Genomic DNA, 18,164 nt, shown 5'->3' with positions numbered 1-18,164 from the left:
TACAGGTTTTCTACTGACAATAAATACTAGACAATAACAAAACTGCACACTGCACAGGTTCTACTGACAAAAAAAACTGTACAGGTTCTACTGACAATAAATACTAGACAATAACAAAACTGCACACTGCACAGAACCGTTCTACTGACAATAAATACTACAGTCACAACATTAAAAGCTATATATACAGGTTCTTCAACAAGTCAACCATGGCCAGTGTTAAACTCACAATGTCGGTATAGACCTAAGACAGTATATAGTTAAAATGCAGTCTCTGCAATCTCTAGGGAGGGTTGGTGGGATAGATGTACATGTTCAGCTGTGCACGAGGCTGAAGCCGAGGCTTGACTGGGAGGTGCCTGCACAAGAGAGGAATACAGTCATAGTATGTAGCTGCATTTATATACCCAAATTAGTATGTACGATATTCAACTACAACTTAATTTTTCTTCACACAAAATCTGAGTGTTTAACTAACTCTATTATACTTTTTGTCTTCCATAACTCACAATTAACAACCCAAATTCAATAAAAGCATTGTAGGCTGCTTCTGCTTTCGGCCTGGTCTCAGCAGCGTCACTCCACAAGTCTTGTACAAGTTTGACTAGCTCAGGAAATACCTGCGGTGTATATTATTATTTGAGTGCTATAATTATATGTCATTAACAAAAGTACGTATCATGTGGAGTTTGCAATTGTATACTTCTTTAGTGCGGAGGATCGAGGTAAAATATATTACGGGAGTGAAATATTAAACGAAACTCACATCGAATTTTTTAGGGATATTTGGTCTATAACTGTTGTTGTGAATGTGCCTTCTCATCTCATCTATTGTAGGCTGTTGAATGCCCGCTAATTTCCCACTCATGGACTGCTTGTAAGCTTCCACTTCCTCTGTGTGTGAGTGAATGGTGAGGGTACAATTCATCATCAAAGTTGCTGCACTAATATAAACGACCTATCAAGTTGTACTATAACCTCTATAATTATTGCATGTATATAATTATACTTGATGTGTTTCTGCCAAAACTAGGGCCTAGCTATAATATTTGTATATAGTGCTAGAATATATGTGAGCATAAAAGTTGTGGCGGCTCGGAAAGCAGAATGCTATAATTATTATTTATGCGATAAACTTATTTCCTTGCTTAAACGCATAAATTACACTTATTCATACCTTGATCTCGTTGAGTTCTGGTTAACAGCTCGTATATAACCACACCAAGGGAATAAGAATCAGTAGCTTTAGCATCAGTCCTGCTATTCACCCTGACTTTCATCAGCTCTGGTGCGGCATACATGGGTGTACCGGCTGTCATTGGTTCCTGAATCGTGGTTTATTAGTGGTATGAGTCTTAGCGGCACTTCAGGTAATAACATTTGAAGAAACGAACTTTATAAGGATCAAACCCTATATATCCTTATAAGTTCGCTTCTTCAGATTTCAGGAAAATTGTCAAAAGAATGGCTTTTGAGGAAATCGTCGGAGACAATTGCAAGCTATAGGAAATTCCCAGATAACATATAGCGGGTACATTTGTGAGCCTAATACTAATTTTAGTGAATGAGGTACGTAGTTGGTTTGACGATGCATGCATAATTGCCATGACCTTCTGCATGGGACTACGTATCAAACTGAAACATTGGTGACCCTCACCTTAAGCTTCACCAAATCGCCAAATTTACCCGCTATATATAATTATACTATAATTATAGACAATTACATTTTAAGAAAGTATACGTACCTTCACATCCTCAGTAAAAAATTGCCTACTGTGGCCAAAGTCTGCCAGAGCAGCTTCTCCGTTCTGTTTAATCAGAATGTTCGCAGTTTTTAAATCACCGTGCACTATGCATGGTGGCCTGCTTCTGTGCAGGAATCCCAGTCCTGCATGTGTATATAATTATAGCCAAAGTTATAATAGAGAGTAAAGATATATAGAGTTATTATAGCTGAGAAAATTACCGTGTACTTTCATATCAGCTATACATAATTATAGCTTTCTTGAAGGGGATTCTGTTTTGAAAATTGCCAGGCAAAAGGATATATACCGTATATCAATAGCGGGTATATTTCGAGGGTATAAAATTAATGTTTGTGGTTTTCGCGGATTAAGCATGCATGTATATATCGCGAACATTTATAACCGTGAATTTATTATTGCATGCATGCTAAATCCCTGAAAACCTTTCTAAAGGCATTTCTGCGAAAATTTATACCCTCGAAATAATCCGCTATACGGTACTCACCACATGATATTGACTTTCCTAGGAGCTGGAATTCAGCTAACGTCAGCACCTGCCTCTGGATGACAGTGTACACAGAGCCCCGGGTGTGCAGTGCAACCACCAGTCTCATCTCTTTTTCATCGTGTCCGATGAACTTGAGAATGTTCTGGTGGTCGACACTGGAGGATGTGTACACTGCCACCTCTCTGAAGAATCTCTCTCTGGAATTCTCCCGAAAAACCTGCAGTAATTATGGAATTATTCGATTCCGCATTCAAATACCAAATTGCCAATAATTATACTGTATACCCTCCCAAAAATACGCCCACCCTTTTCTGGAAGCATGCAGTTTAGGCTTATTAGAGGACTGTGCACGGGCCTATTAATGCGAGGGTACGGTATGATTAGAGAGAATGCACGACATTAACAAACATAGCACATAACTATATAGCCTCTAATTATGTGCATACATGTAACATAATTATACTCAGTCTATAACTACTATTATATGTATAATTATAAATCAAGAAATAGCAAATGGCTCCGATAATCTGAGCCCTGCACCACCCGTACCGACTGTGTACATATAATTAGTATAGTCACTCACTCACCTTCACGGCAACCTTATTCTCTTGATACGTTCCCTCATACACAACACCATCGCTCCCTTCTCCGAGTACTGCTTCAGACAACAGCAGCCCTGTCAGGTTAGGTCTACTCCCTGTGTATGTAGGATACGGTCTGCCAGTGTCATTAGTGACTAGGTATTCATCATTTCTGCACCGTTTCCAACAGAAAAATATGACACCGATAGCAAACATTACTACCACTAGGGCGATAATTGTAGGAGTAACCACTATTGCAGTAATGGTGCCATCCGGTAGACCTTGTACCATCGTCACGGTAACGGTTGTAGTTGTTGTTGTTGTAATTGGTTCATTAGGGATGGGGAAAATAATTCTAGGTTCATCATTATCTGTTCTTTCTTGATTGCACAATGTGGCATTGCAGCAACAAGAATACTCTAAATTTCCGTCCTCGTCCTCGAAATGAGAAATCAATTTCAATACACAGTTATTAGTATGTGGAACACAGTGTTCTCCCGAGTGACAAGATAAGTGCTGAAAAAAATAATCCGTTAAATTTTGGTTAGACACAAAATGAATTTAGGCACCGGCCAATATACATGCAAACATACATGCATGCATGCGTGAAGGATACATATTTATAATTAATTATCTTACTGATGGTGTGAATGTTGTCCCATTATGTCTGTACACCGCATGACACACTGGATCAGGAAACATTGTTGGATCACAGACAGCGAAGGGGATCTCACCCGTCACCTCACAAAGTAGTCCAGGAAGAGGAACTGCAATTGGACCATACATGTCTATACTACAGTTTTGTACCTATAAATTATTGCAGTTTGTGAATCAGCTAGTGCACATGTAAATGATAGCCTCGTCCCCATGCCCACCTTCAATTCAAAGGGTAAAAAGCTGTGAAGGATTGAAGCTATATATGCTTGTAGTGGCTGCGGGCATGAGGCAAGTCACTGTGGACATTAATTTTGTCTAAAAAAAAGGCTTTTAACTGTGCATGCGGGTCCAAAGTATAATTTATAGTGACCTTTTAATTAATATACAGTGGAACCTCTGTTAACAACCACCTCCGAATAAAGGCCAGTTGCTATATAACGGCCAGGTCCCAAATGAACAGTTTGTGTACAAAACAACCTCTCAACAAAGGCCACCTCTGTATAAAGGCCAAAACATTGTTCCCTATGCAAGAGTCACATCAAATTAAGGTTTACAAAAACAACTTGCGGGTTTTACCAGGTTGCGTTGATGAGTTTGAGGGCATTGTCATGCACACTGAAGTGAGTAGCAATATGAGAAAGCTGCAGAATGAAAAGGGAGTACATCAATTAACATTTACTGTAGTGCATGAGTTAGGCAATGATATTGCACATGCATGAAATTAATTATTTCATGTAAGGGTAAGTATAGGTGCATAACATCGAAGCATGACGTAATTATGCATGCTGCAAAATTAATGGATGGTTAGGCTCAGGGCTCAAGTTAGGCGTTGCCCCATTTCTATACATGTATAGCGGATAATTTTCGTGGGCAAGCTAACCTCCACGAAATTTTCCCATGCATACACAAAAACCTGACCTCCCCATGCGATATATGATATGCCTTGATCTCTAGAGAGTAACAGGATGTGAGCTGTTGTATTCTTACCCATGCATGAGCAATTTTTACAACTTGTGGTTTTGTATGACCAATAGGTTGGGCTCATCTACTATACTATTGACATTCAAAATCTCACACTTGCACCCCTGCTGTGCAATGTCAGCACTTTAAATTCAAAAATACAATGTGAATAAAAACACAAACTTAGCTATTGTTAATTTATGAGGCTATGAATAATTATACCTATCACTCACACATGCACATGCATTATCAGACTGATAGCTATACAAACACTGAGCTAGAATGCAGCTGCAATTCTCTGCAATATTTTATGCACCTGGTCTCTCTCCAACTGGCCATGGTGCAGTGTGCAGACTCAGAACAAATGCAACTCTTGAATATCTCCAGTGTCCTTCTGATCTGAGCTTAGCCTCGATCCCAGGCCGAGTTTTCGCTTTTATAAAGGTTAGGCGAACAACTGGGCCTGGTACTAGTTGTCTGCGCATGCGTCAAATTTTCATTGTATATTTGTGGTCGGCAAAAATATTTAATAAATCAATAATGGAAATTTGTACACAGAAAATGCACAGAGTGAGTACACAAAAGATGCACATAGGGAGCTGCTTCACAAAGGCCTGGGGAGTTGCCAGTTGTGCTGCAGCACAATTACAGTGACACAGGGCAACTTCAGGATGATTGAATGCCTTCAAATTACGTTTCAAAAAGATTTAGCAGGCTGCTGGACTTCTCTGATTCTAGGCCCCAACTCGTAACTCATTGCTTGAGAAAACGTAGATTCTCTTGATGTCTCTGAGCTACCCAGCAACGCTCGAATGAGCAGGTCATACTCCAGTCCTGTGTCTGTGAGTATAGGACAATATTAAAAGAAACCAAAGACGGTTAAACCCTTACCTCAAACTGTCCAGTCTCGTCCGTTAGTATAGCCAAGAGGAGCACTGTTGGGATAGCTGGATATTAGCCATTGCTCCTGTACAGAGAAGTAGACATTTTAAATACGTGTAGATCTATACATATTAAATTTCTCGGTTATAGTGTCATTGTCGACGAGCTGATGATGGCAGCACCAAGTTCTCTAGCTCACACTCTTCACTTGATCCACCATATTAATGATGAAACTATAGTCTACCTACATTCTTGCCAAACATGAACAAGACTTGATAGCATAGCCGGCCATAGGGCCCACACAAAAATATCTGACCTTAACAAGCTTGACAAAGCTTTATACCTCTTCCCTTGTTGTTCAGTCTTCAGAATAAGCTTCAGAGAAGAGAGAAGCTTCAGCTAAGAGCCATTCCAATCGATTCCAATAATGATAAAACGGGAACTGACTTCTAGTACACGATAGTACACGAATATAAATGTCACGAAAGTGAACGAGAATATCCATTCGTCAGAATCTGACGAACGACTGACACATGCGCAGACAACTAGTACCAGGCCCAGTTGTTCGCCTAACCGTTATAAAAGCGAAAACTCGGCCTGGGATCGAGGCTAATCTGAGCTGAGCTGCTGCAGCATTCAATCACAGGTAACTTTCGAGGGCGGCTTAACTGCTACTTATTCAGGGCAGGTAGACCAAATTTTTGCTAATTGTTAACATTGACAATTTTTAATTATGAGGTTTGAGATAATTATGTGTCACTGAATTCAACACAAAAATTACAAATCTGTTTGCCTAATAAAATAATTATGGAATTATGAATAAGAGTGTGTTTGCTGTGAACTAAGCTATCTGCCAGTGTCTACTTTTCTCTTCCTGACAGCTTCGAACAACTCCTTACATCTCTTGACACACTCATCCTGCACAGTGAAACAATACAACATAGTAATCAAACAGATTTGTATAAGACTGGCTCAAAAAACTGTACACATGGCTAATACAGTAGAACAACTCTAAATGGCCCACCCAGTGGCGTAGGCAGAGGGGGGCTGATGGGGCTAGAGCCCCCCCCCCTTTTGTGCTCCATCAATTTCAACTTAGCTTGAATTACCGTGATCTGTCAATCTATTCTGCTCTACTGCATGCATAGTTACTAGAATGATGTCATGTAATTGAAATGTGGGCAGGGCTATCCGATGTGCGCATGCTTGCTGAGGAAAAGTGATGACCTTTTTTTAGAGAAACTACAATGAAAGTCTGCGCCTATGCTAAACCAATTTGAGCCCTGCCCTTCCCAAAATCCTGGCTACGCCAACTGTGAGGCCAGGTCCCTATCCCTAATGAACAGTTTGTGTAGAAAAAAACCTCAACAAAAGCCACCTCTGTATAATGGCTAAAACTTTGTTCCATTGTACAACACAATTATTGTTTGCAAATTTGTTGACGCTCTGTTTTGTGTGGCTGCCAGAACTCAACATCATAATTATTACAAAGTAGCATACATTCAAAAATAGCACAACAACAATTTTAAGGTTATGTACTCTCAAGCTCAAATAGAATTCTCTCTTTGCTTATTTTCTCCTTGAGTACGTACCATTGATTTTCCAGGAACAGCTCTAGAAACATTTTCCCAGCGATCCTCAGAGAACTTTGGATAGTGAGAGAGGGCCCACTCCAGTTGAGTCTGTTGGTACTGGCTCCAGTTATCACTAGGCAACGAGCTAGCCTCAGGGGAAAAAAGAGAAATCTCCGGTAAATATTATGCAGGAGATTAATTGAATTACGCATACTTGTGTGGGCAAAAATAAAGACTTATGTAATTGGTAAGGATCATGTAATTAAGTAACAAAATATGCAATACCAGCAGTTACCTGCATTGATCCTCAGAGTCATTAGTGGCAAGTGATTCGTGTTCCAATTTCGAGTTTTTGTGGGTCTTTCCGTTAGCTCTTTGACCAGCTCCAATATTCTCCACAGTCTCGACTTCAGTTGTGCCTTCTCTATTTCTACCCAGTGTCTTGTTACCGCTGCTCTGTGGGGCGGCGAGTTTTGAGCTCTTCTTTGACGCAGTCTTGTAACTGTCATCATCTAAGTCGTTCATTACTGCCTCCAACTGATCCTCGTAGCTACCTAACTCGTACACCTCTTCATCTGTAGCACTGATTTGATTTGATTCTCCAGTGTCAGCTTGATCCTTTTGATGCACTTCATTTTGACGAAGTTGATTTTGATACGTTTTCCGACCAGAACGTCTCCTAATAGATTTCTCCTCGATTTTGTCATCTTCTTCGCTTTCTTTATCACTTTCATCTTGTTGTTCGGAGGGTTGAGAGTCTTGTTGCTTGAGGTGAATGGCTTCCTTCCATTCTGAGTATGGGATACTGGCTGTGTGCATGTGTGGTGAGTGTGTGTGTGTGTGTGTGTGTGTGTGTGTGTGTGTGTGTGGTGTGTGGGTGAGGGTGTGTGTGGGTGGGTGAGAGTGTGTGTGTGTGTGTGTGTGTGTGTGTGTGTGTGTGTGTGTGAGTGTGTGTGTCTAGTTGTAATGTTACCAGGCCTACTTGTACTGGTGGTATATACAATTGTTTTATGGCCCACTCAAAGTTAGCAAGCAAAACAGTGATCACTTTAGGCCAAGATGAAATTTCCATTTAGTTATATCATTACTTAGTACCATTGCACATAACTAACTATTAACTAGAGTGACACAAGGTGTCATGGGGGGGCGAGCGAAAGCGGTTGAGTTAAGGGTTTGTCCAAGTTCACCCGTGTTAATGTGATCAGTCAGCCTCACCGCTCTATTTAGCTATAGTGACTCTGAGACCATATAGCTGAGACTGAGCTGCATGGCTGGCTGGCTGGCTGGCTGGCCTGGATTGGTCAAAATGTTAATGTCATAATGAGGTTAAGAAATGTAAAAGTAGTTTGGAAGTGCCCCTTGTTAGTTAATATTATTGTATTGTGGACCAAGCAAGGTTTTTATTATCACAAGACAACAATACATGCAGGCTAGGTGTGCCTGTCATCTCAAGAGTGTCTGTGTCTTGTCAGAGCTTAGTGTAGCTAGCCAGTGGTGCCCATGCGCATTAATTCACGCTAGAAATTGGTAAAGGGTCTCGAGTACGAAAAACAAATATCGTGCCAGTCCATGACAGACACACACACACATAGCCTCGATACCAGGCCACACTATCATCAGGGAAGTGGGCCTGGTATCGACTGCTTGTGTATGCACTAACCATCTACCGGTATCTGGCGGCTACGGATAACAACGTTTTATGACATCACAACAAATGGAAGTAGATTGAAGGAGAAAATTCGATTGAAGGTTTCTAGCCCATCTGATAGCATTCTGATAGCTACCCTTAGCCTGCTATGTTAACAAAAGACTCACAGCCTGCAACAGTGTGGATGACAATCGTCTGAACGGAGTGAAAGCTGATAGTAGCCTATATGGACAGGCCACGCCCATCTAATACTAACCTTGGTGAAGTCTACAATCAGAATGAAAATAGCTATGCAACAAACCTACAGCTCTGTCTCTAGCTAGCTAGCTATATAGCTCTGTGTATGACTATGTCTGTACAGTATATTTTTCTGAGCAGTATGGAAATTTTAGGGGAAAATTATCCAATAATTTTGCGCATGCGCAAACAGTTATATAGTAGCAGGCCTTTTCTTTCGTCTTGAAGGCCAGTGAAGGAGCCTAACACACACAGACAGACAGACCAAATTTCAACGTTGCACACTAGGTAAGAAACTCACAAAGGAACTCGCTTCGCTCGCCCCAATTATACCCATTATGGCATACATAAAGTTGACCACAATGCACAATACAGTGGCTGTCAATGTTGTATCGATGTGGAAAGTGGGCGTACCACACAATACCACACAATAATGGAATTGGCTGGCTGGCCAGGTTGTCACTGGCTCAACCATTAATCCCTTAGCTTCCCTATAGCTAAGGGAGTATATATTAATGTACACAATAGCATTGCTTATAGGTAGCTAGCTATGAGAGTTTATAGCTTGTAGCAATACAAGCTAAGTACAAGCTAAAAAACAACTTTGTGTACCAGCCTCAGTCTAGATTTATACTAAATGTACACGTACGTACATGTGCATTTAATTCACATTTAAGCAACTTACCCTGCTCTAGCTCTGTGATACTTCTAGCATAGATACTATAAATTTTCTATGCTTCCAGTGATAGCGAACCACGAGACAATGGCAGGATGATACTTGCAATGCCCCACCCACCTTTTGCAAAGCCTTTGTGGCGCATGCGCATTATCCCCAACAATAAACATTAGCTGACAATAATTATACAAAAACTGTACAGGTTTTCTACTGACAATAAATACTAGACAATATAATTGAAACTGCACAGGTTCTACTGACAAAACAAAACTGTACAGTTCTACTGACAATAAATACTAGACAATATAATTATACAGCTAGGTTCTTCAACAAGTTAACCATGGCCAGTGTTAACTCACAAGGTATAAACCTAAGACAGTATATATAGTTAAAATGCAGTCTCTGCAGTCTCTAGGGAGGATTGGTGGGATAGATGTTCATCTGTGCACGAGGCTGAGGCCAAGGTCGAGGTTAGACTGCGAGGTGCCTGCAAACAAGAGTCATAGAGACGTTAGTATGTAGCTCCATTTATATACCAAATTAGTTTGTATGTATACATAATGATATTTAACTACAACTGTCGCACAAAATCTGAGTGTTTAGCTATTAAATACCAACTTTATTATACTGTTTGTCTATTATTAATTCCATAACTCACAATTAACAACCCAAATTCAATAAAAGCATTGTAGGCTGCTTCTGCTTTCGGCCTGGTCTCAGCAGCGTCACTCCACAAGTCTTGTACAAGTTTGACTAGCTCAGGAAATACCTGCGGTGTATATTATTATTTGAGTGCTATAATTATATGTCATTAACAAAAGTACGTATCATGTGGAGTTTGCAATTGTACTTCTTTAGTGCGGAGGATCGAGGTAAAATATATTACGGGAGTGAAATATTAAACGAAACTCACATCGAATTTTTTAGGGATATTTGGTCTATAACTGTTGTTGTGAATGTGCCTTCTCATCTCGTTTATTGTAGGCTGTTGAATTCCAGCTAATTTCTCACTCATCGGTTGCCGGTACGCTTCCACTTCCTCTGTGTGTGAGTGAGTGGTGAGGGTACAATTCATCATCAAAGTTGCTGCACTAATATAAACGATCTATCAAGTTGTACTATAACCTCTATAATTATTGCATGTATATAATTATACTTGATGTGTTTCTGCCAAAACTAGGGCCTAGCTATAATATTTGTATATAGTGCTAGAATATATGTGAGCATAAAAGTTGTGGCGGCTCGGAAAGCAGAATGCTATAATTATTATTTATGCGATAAACTTATTTCCTTGCTTAAACGCATAAATTACACTTATTCATACCTTGATCTCGTTGAGTTCTGGTTAACAGCTCGTATATAACCACACCAAGGGAATAAGAATCAGTAGCTTTAGCATCAGTCCTGCTATTCACCCTGACTTTCATCAGCTCTGGTGCGGCATACATGGGTGTACCGGCTGTCATTGGTTCCTGAATCGTGGTTTATTAGTGGTGAGTCTTAGCGGCACTTCAGGTAATAACATTTGAAGAAACGAACTTTATAAGGATCAAACCCTATATATCCTTATAAGTTCGCTTCTTCAGGTTTCAGGAAAATTGTCAAAAGAATGGCTTTTGAGGAAATCGTCGGAGACAATTGCAAGCTATAGGAAATTCCCAGATAACATATAGCGGGTACATTTGTGAGCCTAATACTAATTTTAGTGAATGAGGTAGTTGGTTTGACGATGCATGCAGCATGATTGCCATGACCTTCTGCATGGGACTAAGTATCAAACTGAAACATTGGTGACCCTCTCCTTAAGCTTGTTCACCAAATCGCCAAATTTACCCGCTATATATAAGTAGACAATTACGAAAGTATGCGTACCTTCACATCCTCAGTAAAAAATTGCCTACTGTGGCCAAAGTCTGCCAGAGCAGCTTCTCCCGTGTGTTTCATCAGAATGTTCCCAGTTTTCAAATCACCGTGCACTATGCACGGTGGCCTGCTTCTGTGCAGGAATCCCAGTCCTGCATGTGTATATAATTATAACCAAAGTTATAATAGAGAGTAAAGATATATAGAGTTATACGCTTTGATTATAGCTGAGAAAATTACCGTGTACTTTCATATCAGCTATACATAATTATAGCTTTCTTGAAGGGGATTCTGTTTTGAAAATTGCCAGGCAAAAGGACATACACCGTATATCAATAGCGGGTATATTTCGAGGGTATAAATGTTTGTGGTTTTCGCGGATTAAGCATGTATATATCGCGAACATTTATAACCGTGAATTTATTATTGCATGCATGCTAAATCCCTGAAAACCTTTCTAAAGGCATTTCTGCGAAAATTTATACCCTCGAAATAATCCGCTATACGGTACTCACCACATGATATTGACTTTCCTAGGAGCTGGAATTCAGCTAACGTCAGCACCTGCCTCTGGATGACAGTGTACACAGAGCCCCGGGTGTGCAGTGCAACCACCAGTCTCATCTCTTTTTCATCGTGTCCGATGAACTTGAGAATGTTCTGGTGGTCGACACTGGAGGATGTGTACACTGCCACCTCTCTGAAGAATCTCTCTCTGGAATTCTCCCGAAAAACCTGCAGTAATTATGGAATTATTCGATGCCGCATTCAAATACCAAATTGCCAATATACTGTATACCCTCGCTAAAATACGCCCATGCACCCTTTTCTGGAAGCAGTTTAGGCTTATTAGAGGACTGTGCACGGGCCTATTAATGTGAGGGTACGGTATGATTACACGACATTAACAAACATAGCACATAACTATATAGCCTCTAATTATGTGCATACATGTAACATAATTATACTCAGTCTATAACTACTACATATATATATATATAAATCAAGAAATAGCAAATGGCTCCGATAATCTGAGCCCTGCACCACCCGTACCGACTGTGTACATATAATTAGTATAGTCACTCACTCACCTTCACGGTGACCTTATTCTCTTGATACGTTCCCTCATACACAACACCATCGCTCCCTTCTCCTAGTACTGCTTCAGACAACAGCAGCCCTGTCAGGTTAGGTCTACTCCCTGTGTATGTAGGATACGGTCTGCCAGTGTCATTAGTGACTAGGTATTCATCATTTCTGCACCGTTTCCAACAGAAAAAGATGACACCGATAGCAAACATTACTACGACTAGGGCGATAATTGCAGGAGTAACCACTATTGCAGTAATGGTGCCATCCGGTAGACCTTGTACCATCGTCACGGTAACGGTTGTAGTTGTTGTTGTTGTAATTGGTTCATTAGGGATGGGGAAAATAATTCTAGGTTCATTATCATCTGTTCTTTCTTGATTGCACAATGTGGCATTGCAGCAACAAGAATACTCTAAATTTCCGTCCTCGTCCTCGAAAGGAGAAACCAATTCCAGTATACAGTTATTAGTATATGGAACACAGTGTTCTCCCGAGTGACAAGATAAGTGCTGAAAAAAATAATCCGTTAAATTTTGGTTAGACACAAAATGAATTTAGGCACCGGCCAATATACATGCAAACATGCAAGCATGCGTGAAGGATATATGTTTATAATTAATTATCTTACTGATGGTGTGAATGTTGTGCCATTATATCGGTAGACCGCATGACACACTGGATCTGGAAATACTGTAGGTTCGCAGACAGCGAAGGGGATCTCACCCATCACCTCACAAAGTAGTCCAGGAAGAGGAACTGCAATTGGACCATACATGTTTATACTACAGTTTTGTACCTATAAATTATTGCAGTTTGTGAATCAGCTAGTGCACATGTAAATGATAGCCTCGTCCCCACGCCCACCTTCAATTCGAAGGGTAAAAATCTGTGAAGGATTGAAGCTATATATGCTTGTAGTGGCTGCGGGCATGAGGCAAGTCACTGTCAGTGTGGACATAACTTAAAAAAAGGCTTTTAACTGTGCATGCGGGTCCAAAGTATAATGTATAGTGACCTTTTAATTAATATACATGCATGCAGTGGAACCTCTGTTAACAACCACCTCCGAATAAAGGCCAGTTGCTATATAACGGCCAGGTCCCAAATGAACAGTTTGTGTACAAAACAACCTCTCAACAAAGGCACCCTCTGTGTATAAAGGCCAAAACATTGCATGTTCCCTATGCAAGAGTCACATCAAATTAAGGTTTATAAAAACAACTTGCGGGTTTTACCAGGTTGCGTTGATGAGTTTGAGGGCATTGTCATGCACACTGAAGTGAGTAGCAATATGAGAAAGCTGCAGAATGAAAAGGGAGTACATCAATTAACATTTACTGTAGTGCATGAGTTAGGCAATGATATTGCACATGCATGAAATTAATTATTTCATGTAAGGGTAAGTATAGGTGCATAACATCGAAGCATGACGTAATTATGCATGCTGCAAAATTAATGGATGGTTAGGCTCAGGGCTCAAGTTAGGCGTTGCCCCATTTCTATACATGTATAGCGGATAATTTTCGTGGGCAAGCTAACCTCCACGAAATTTCCCCATGCATACACAAAAACCTGACCTCCCCATGCGATATATGATATGCATGCCTGAATCTCTAGAGAGTAACAGGATGTGAGCTGTTGCATTCCTACCCATGCATGAGCAATTTTTACAACTTGTGGTTTTGTATGACCAATAGGTTGGGCTCATCTACTATACTATTGACATTCAAAATCTCACACTTGCACCCCTGTGCAATGTCAGCACTTTAAATTCAAAAATACAATGTGAAAAAGTAGTCTGAAGAGCAATTGCAGTATAAAAACACAAACTTAGCTATTGTTAATTTATGAGGCTATGAATAATTATACCTATCACTCACACATGCACATGCATTATCAGACTGATAGCTATACAAACACTGAGCTAGAATGCAGCTGCAATTCTCTGCAATATTTTATGCACCTGGTCTCTCTCCAACTGGCCATGGTGCAGTGTGCAGACTCAGAACAAATGCAACTCTTGAATATCTCCAGTGTCCTTCTGATCTGAGCTAGCTGCTGCAGCATTCAATCACAGGTAACTTTCGAGGGCGGCTTAACTGCTACTTATTCAGGGCAGGTAGACCAAATTTTTGCTAATTGTTAACATTGACAATTTTTAATTATGAGGTTTGAGATAATTATGTGTCACTGAATTCAACACAAAAATTACAAATCTGTTTGCCTAATAAAATAATTATGGAATTATGAATAAGAGTGTGTTTGCTGTGAACTAAGCTATCTGCCAGTGTCTACTTTTCTCTTCCTGACAGCTTCGAACAACTCCTTACATCTCTTGATACACTCATCCTGCACAGTGAAACAATACAACATAGTAATCAAACAGATTTGTATAAGACTGGCTCAAAAAACTGTACACATGGCTAATACAGTAGAACAACTCTAAATGGCCCACCCAGTGGCGTAGGCAGAGGGGGGCTGATGGGGCTAGAGCCCCCCCCCCTTTTGTGCTCCATCAATTTCAACTTAGCTTGAATTACCGTGATCTGTCAATCTATTCTGCTCTACTGCATGCATAGTTACTAGAATGATGTCATGTAATTGAAATGTGGGCAGGGCTATCCGATGTGCGCATGCTTGCTGAGGAAAAGTGATGACCTTTTTTTAGAGAAACTACAATGAAAGTCTGCGCCTATGCTAAACCAATTTGAGCCCTGCCCTTCCCAAAATCCTGGCTACGCCAACTGTGAGGCCAGGTCCCTATCCCTAATGAACAGTTTGTGTAGAAAAAAACCTCAACAAAAGCCACCTCTGTATAATGGCTAAAACTTTGTTCCATTGTACAACACAATTATTGTTTGCAAATTTGTTGACGCTCTGTTTTGTGTGGCTGCCAGAACTCAACATCATAATTATTACAAAGTAGCATACATTCAAAAATAGCACAACAACAATTTTAAGGTTATGTACTCTCAAGCTCAAATAGAATTCTCTCTTTGCTTATTTTCTCCTTGAGTACGTACCATTGATTTTCCAGGAACAGCTCTAGAAACATTTTCCCAGCGATCCTCAGAGAACTTTGGATAGTGAGAGAGGGCCCACTCCAGTTGAGTCTGTTGGTACTGGCTCCAGTTATCACTAGGCAACGAGCTAGCCTCAGGGGAAAAAAGAGAAATCTCCGGTAAATATTATGCAGGAGATTAATTGAATTACGCATACTTGTGTGGGCAAAAATAAAGACTTATGTAATTGGTAAGGATCATGTAATTAAGTAACAAAATATGCAATACCAGCAGTTACCTGCATTGATCCTCAGAGTCATTAGTGGCAAGTGATTCGTGTTCCAATTTCGAGTTTTTGTGGGTCTTTCCGTTAGCTCTTTGACCAGCTCCAATATTCTCCACAGTCTCGACTTCAGTTGTGCCTTCTCTATTTCTACCCAGTGTCTTGTTACCGCTGCTCTGTGGGGCGGCGAGTTTTGAGCTCTTCTTTGACGCAGTCTTGTAACTGTCATCATCTAAGTCGTTCATTACTGCCTCCAACTGATCCTCGTAGCTACCTAACTCGTACACCTCTTCATCTGTAGCACTGATTTGATTTGATTCTCCAGTGTCAGCTTGATCCTTTTGATGCACTTCATTTTGACGAAGTTGATTTTGATACGTTTTCCGACCAGAACGTCTCCTAATAGATTTCTCCTCGATTTTGTCATCTTCTTCGCTTTCTTTATCACTTTCATCTTGTTGTTCGGAGGGTTGAGAGTCTTGTTGCTTGAGGTGAATGGCTTCCTTCCATTCTGAGTATGGGATACTGGCTGTGTGCATGTGTGGTGAGTGTGTGTGTGTGTGTGTGTGTGTGTGTGTGTGTGTGTGTGTGGTGTGTGTGGGTGAGGGTGTGTGTGGGTGGGTGAGAGTGTGTGTGTGTGTGTGTGTGTGTGTGTGTGTGTGTGTGTGTGTGTGTGAGTGTGTGTGTCTAGTTGTAATGTTACCAGGCCTACTTGTACTGGTGGTATATACAATTGTTTTATGGCCCACTCAAAGTTAGCAAGCAAAACAGTGATCACTTTAGGATTATAACCCAAGATGAAATTTCCATTTAGTTATATCATTACTTAGTACCATTGCACATAACTAACTATTAACTAGAGTGACACAAGGTGTCATGGGGGGGCGAGCGAAAGCGGTTGAGTTAAGGGTTTGTCTAAGTTCACCCGTGTTAATGTGATCAGTCAGCCTCACCGCTCTATTTAGCTATAGTGACTCCGAGACCATATAGCTGAGACTGAGCTGCATGGCTCGCTGGCTGGCCCCTGGATTGGTCAAAATGTTAATGTCATAATGAGGTTAAGAAATGTAAAAGTAGTTTGAAAGTGCCCCTTGTTAGTTAATATTATTGTATTGTGGACCAAGCAAGGTTTTTATTATCACAAGACAACAATACATGCAGGCTAGGCGTGCCTGTGATCTCAAGAGTGTCTGTGTCTTGTCAGAGCTTAGTGTAGCTAGCCAGTTGTGCCCATGCGCATTAATTCACGCTAGAAGTTGGTAAAGGGTCTCGAGTACGAAAAACAAATATCGTGCCAGTCCATGACAGACACACACACACATAGCCTCGATACCAGGCCACACTATCATCAGGGAAGTGGGCCTGGTATCGACTGCTTGTGTATGCACTAACCATCTACCGGTATCTGGCGGCTACGGATAACAACGTTTTATGACATCACAACAAATGGAAGTAGATTGAAGGAGAAAATTCGATTGAAGGTTTCTAGCCCATCTGATAGCATTCTGATAGCTACCCTTAGCCTGCTATGTTAACAAAAGACTCACAGCCTGCAACAGTGTGGATGACAATCGTCTGAACGGAGTGAAAGCTGACAGTAGCCTATATGGACAGGCCACGCCCATCTAATACTAACCTTGGTGAAGTCTACAATCAGAATGAAAATAGCTATGCAACAAACCTACAGCTCTGTCTCTAGCTAGCTAGCTATATAGCTCTGTGTATGACTATGTCTGTACAGTATATTTTTCTGAGCAGTATGGAAATTTTAGGGGAAAATTATCCAATAATTTTGCGCATGCGCAAACAGTTATATAGTAGCAGGCCTTTTCTTTCGTCTTGAAGGCCAGTGAAGGAGCCTAACACACACAGACAGACAGACCAAATTTCAACGTTGCACACTAGGTAAGAAACTCACAAAGGAACTCGCTTCGCTCGCCCCAATTATACCCATTATGGCATACATAAAGTTGACCACAATGCACAATACAGTGGCTGTCAATGTTGTATCGATGTGGAAAGTGGGCGTACCACTACACAGTACACACAATAATGGAATTGGCTGGCTGGCCAGGTTGTCACTGGCTCAACCATTAATCCCTATAGCTAAGGGAGTATATATTAATGTACACAATAGCATTGCTTATAGGTAGCTAGCTATGAGAGTTTATAGCTTGTAGCAATACAAGCTAAGTACAAGCTAAAAAACAACTTTGTGTACCAGCCTCAGTCTAGATTTATACTAAATGTACACGTACGTACATGTGCATTTAATTCACATTTAAGCAACTTACCCTGCTCTAGCTCTGTGATACTTCCAGCATAGATACTATAAATTATAGTTACTATCTGTGATAGGGAACCACGAGGGACCTCTATTAAAATGGCAGGATGATACTTGCAATGCCCCACCCACCTTTTGCAAAGCCTTTGTGGCGCATGCGCATTATCCCCAA

General features: G+C 40.6%; 2 protein-coding genes and 2 long non-coding RNA genes across 4 annotated transcripts; all 4 read right to left on the bottom strand.

The window, feature by feature from the left end:
* Positions 1–12: 12 nt before the first annotated feature.
* Positions 13–947, bottom strand: LOC135348023 (uncharacterized). The gene is made up of 3 exons (XR_010398623.1): positions 767–947; positions 510–620; positions 13–359 (listed from the first exon to the last, which is right to left on the bottom strand). It is a non-coding gene; the product is annotated as an uncharacterized LOC135348023 (long non-coding RNA).
* A 4,010-nt stretch (positions 948–4,957) lies between these two features.
* On the bottom strand, positions 4,958–5,946 carry LOC135348000 (uncharacterized). Its single transcript, XR_010398589.1, has 2 exons — positions 5,343–5,946; positions 4,958–5,291 (listed from the first exon to the last, which is right to left on the bottom strand). It is a non-coding gene; the product is annotated as an uncharacterized LOC135348000 (long non-coding RNA).
* Positions 5,947–6,041: 95 nt separating this feature from the next.
* Positions 6,042–8,081, bottom strand: LOC135347959 (dnaJ homolog subfamily C member 1-like). Its single transcript, XM_064546117.1, has 4 exons — positions 8,020–8,081; positions 7,203–7,716; positions 6,926–7,052; positions 6,042–6,251 (listed from the first exon to the last, which is right to left on the bottom strand). Exons 1-4 carry the CDS (start codon positions 8,045–8,047, stop codon positions 6,180–6,182), a joined length of 741 nt encoding a protein of 246 aa, XP_064402187.1. The 5' UTR covers positions 8,048–8,081; the 3' UTR covers positions 6,042–6,179.
* Positions 8,082–14,562: 6,481 nt separating this feature from the next.
* LOC135347986 (dnaJ homolog subfamily C member 1-like) lies at positions 14,563–18,091 on the bottom strand. Its single transcript, XM_064546163.1, has 4 exons — positions 18,003–18,091; positions 15,724–16,219; positions 15,447–15,573; positions 14,563–14,772 (listed from the first exon to the last, which is right to left on the bottom strand). The coding sequence occupies exons 2-4, from the start codon at positions 15,951–15,953 to the stop codon at positions 14,701–14,703; spliced, it is 429 nt and encodes a 142-aa protein (XP_064402233.1). The 5' UTR covers positions 15,954–16,219; positions 18,003–18,091; the 3' UTR covers positions 14,563–14,700.
* Positions 18,092–18,164: the final 73 nt, after the last annotated feature.

This window comes from Halichondria panicea, chromosome 14, assembly GCF_963675165.1.
Source record: "Halichondria panicea chromosome 14, odHalPani1.1, whole genome shotgun sequence".
In the NCBI taxonomy this organism is placed as follows: Eukaryota; Metazoa; Porifera; class Demospongiae; order Suberitida; family Halichondriidae; genus Halichondria; species Halichondria panicea.
The sequence above is the reverse complement of the archived record's forward strand: the minus strand, read 5'-3'. Positions and strand labels throughout refer to the sequence as shown.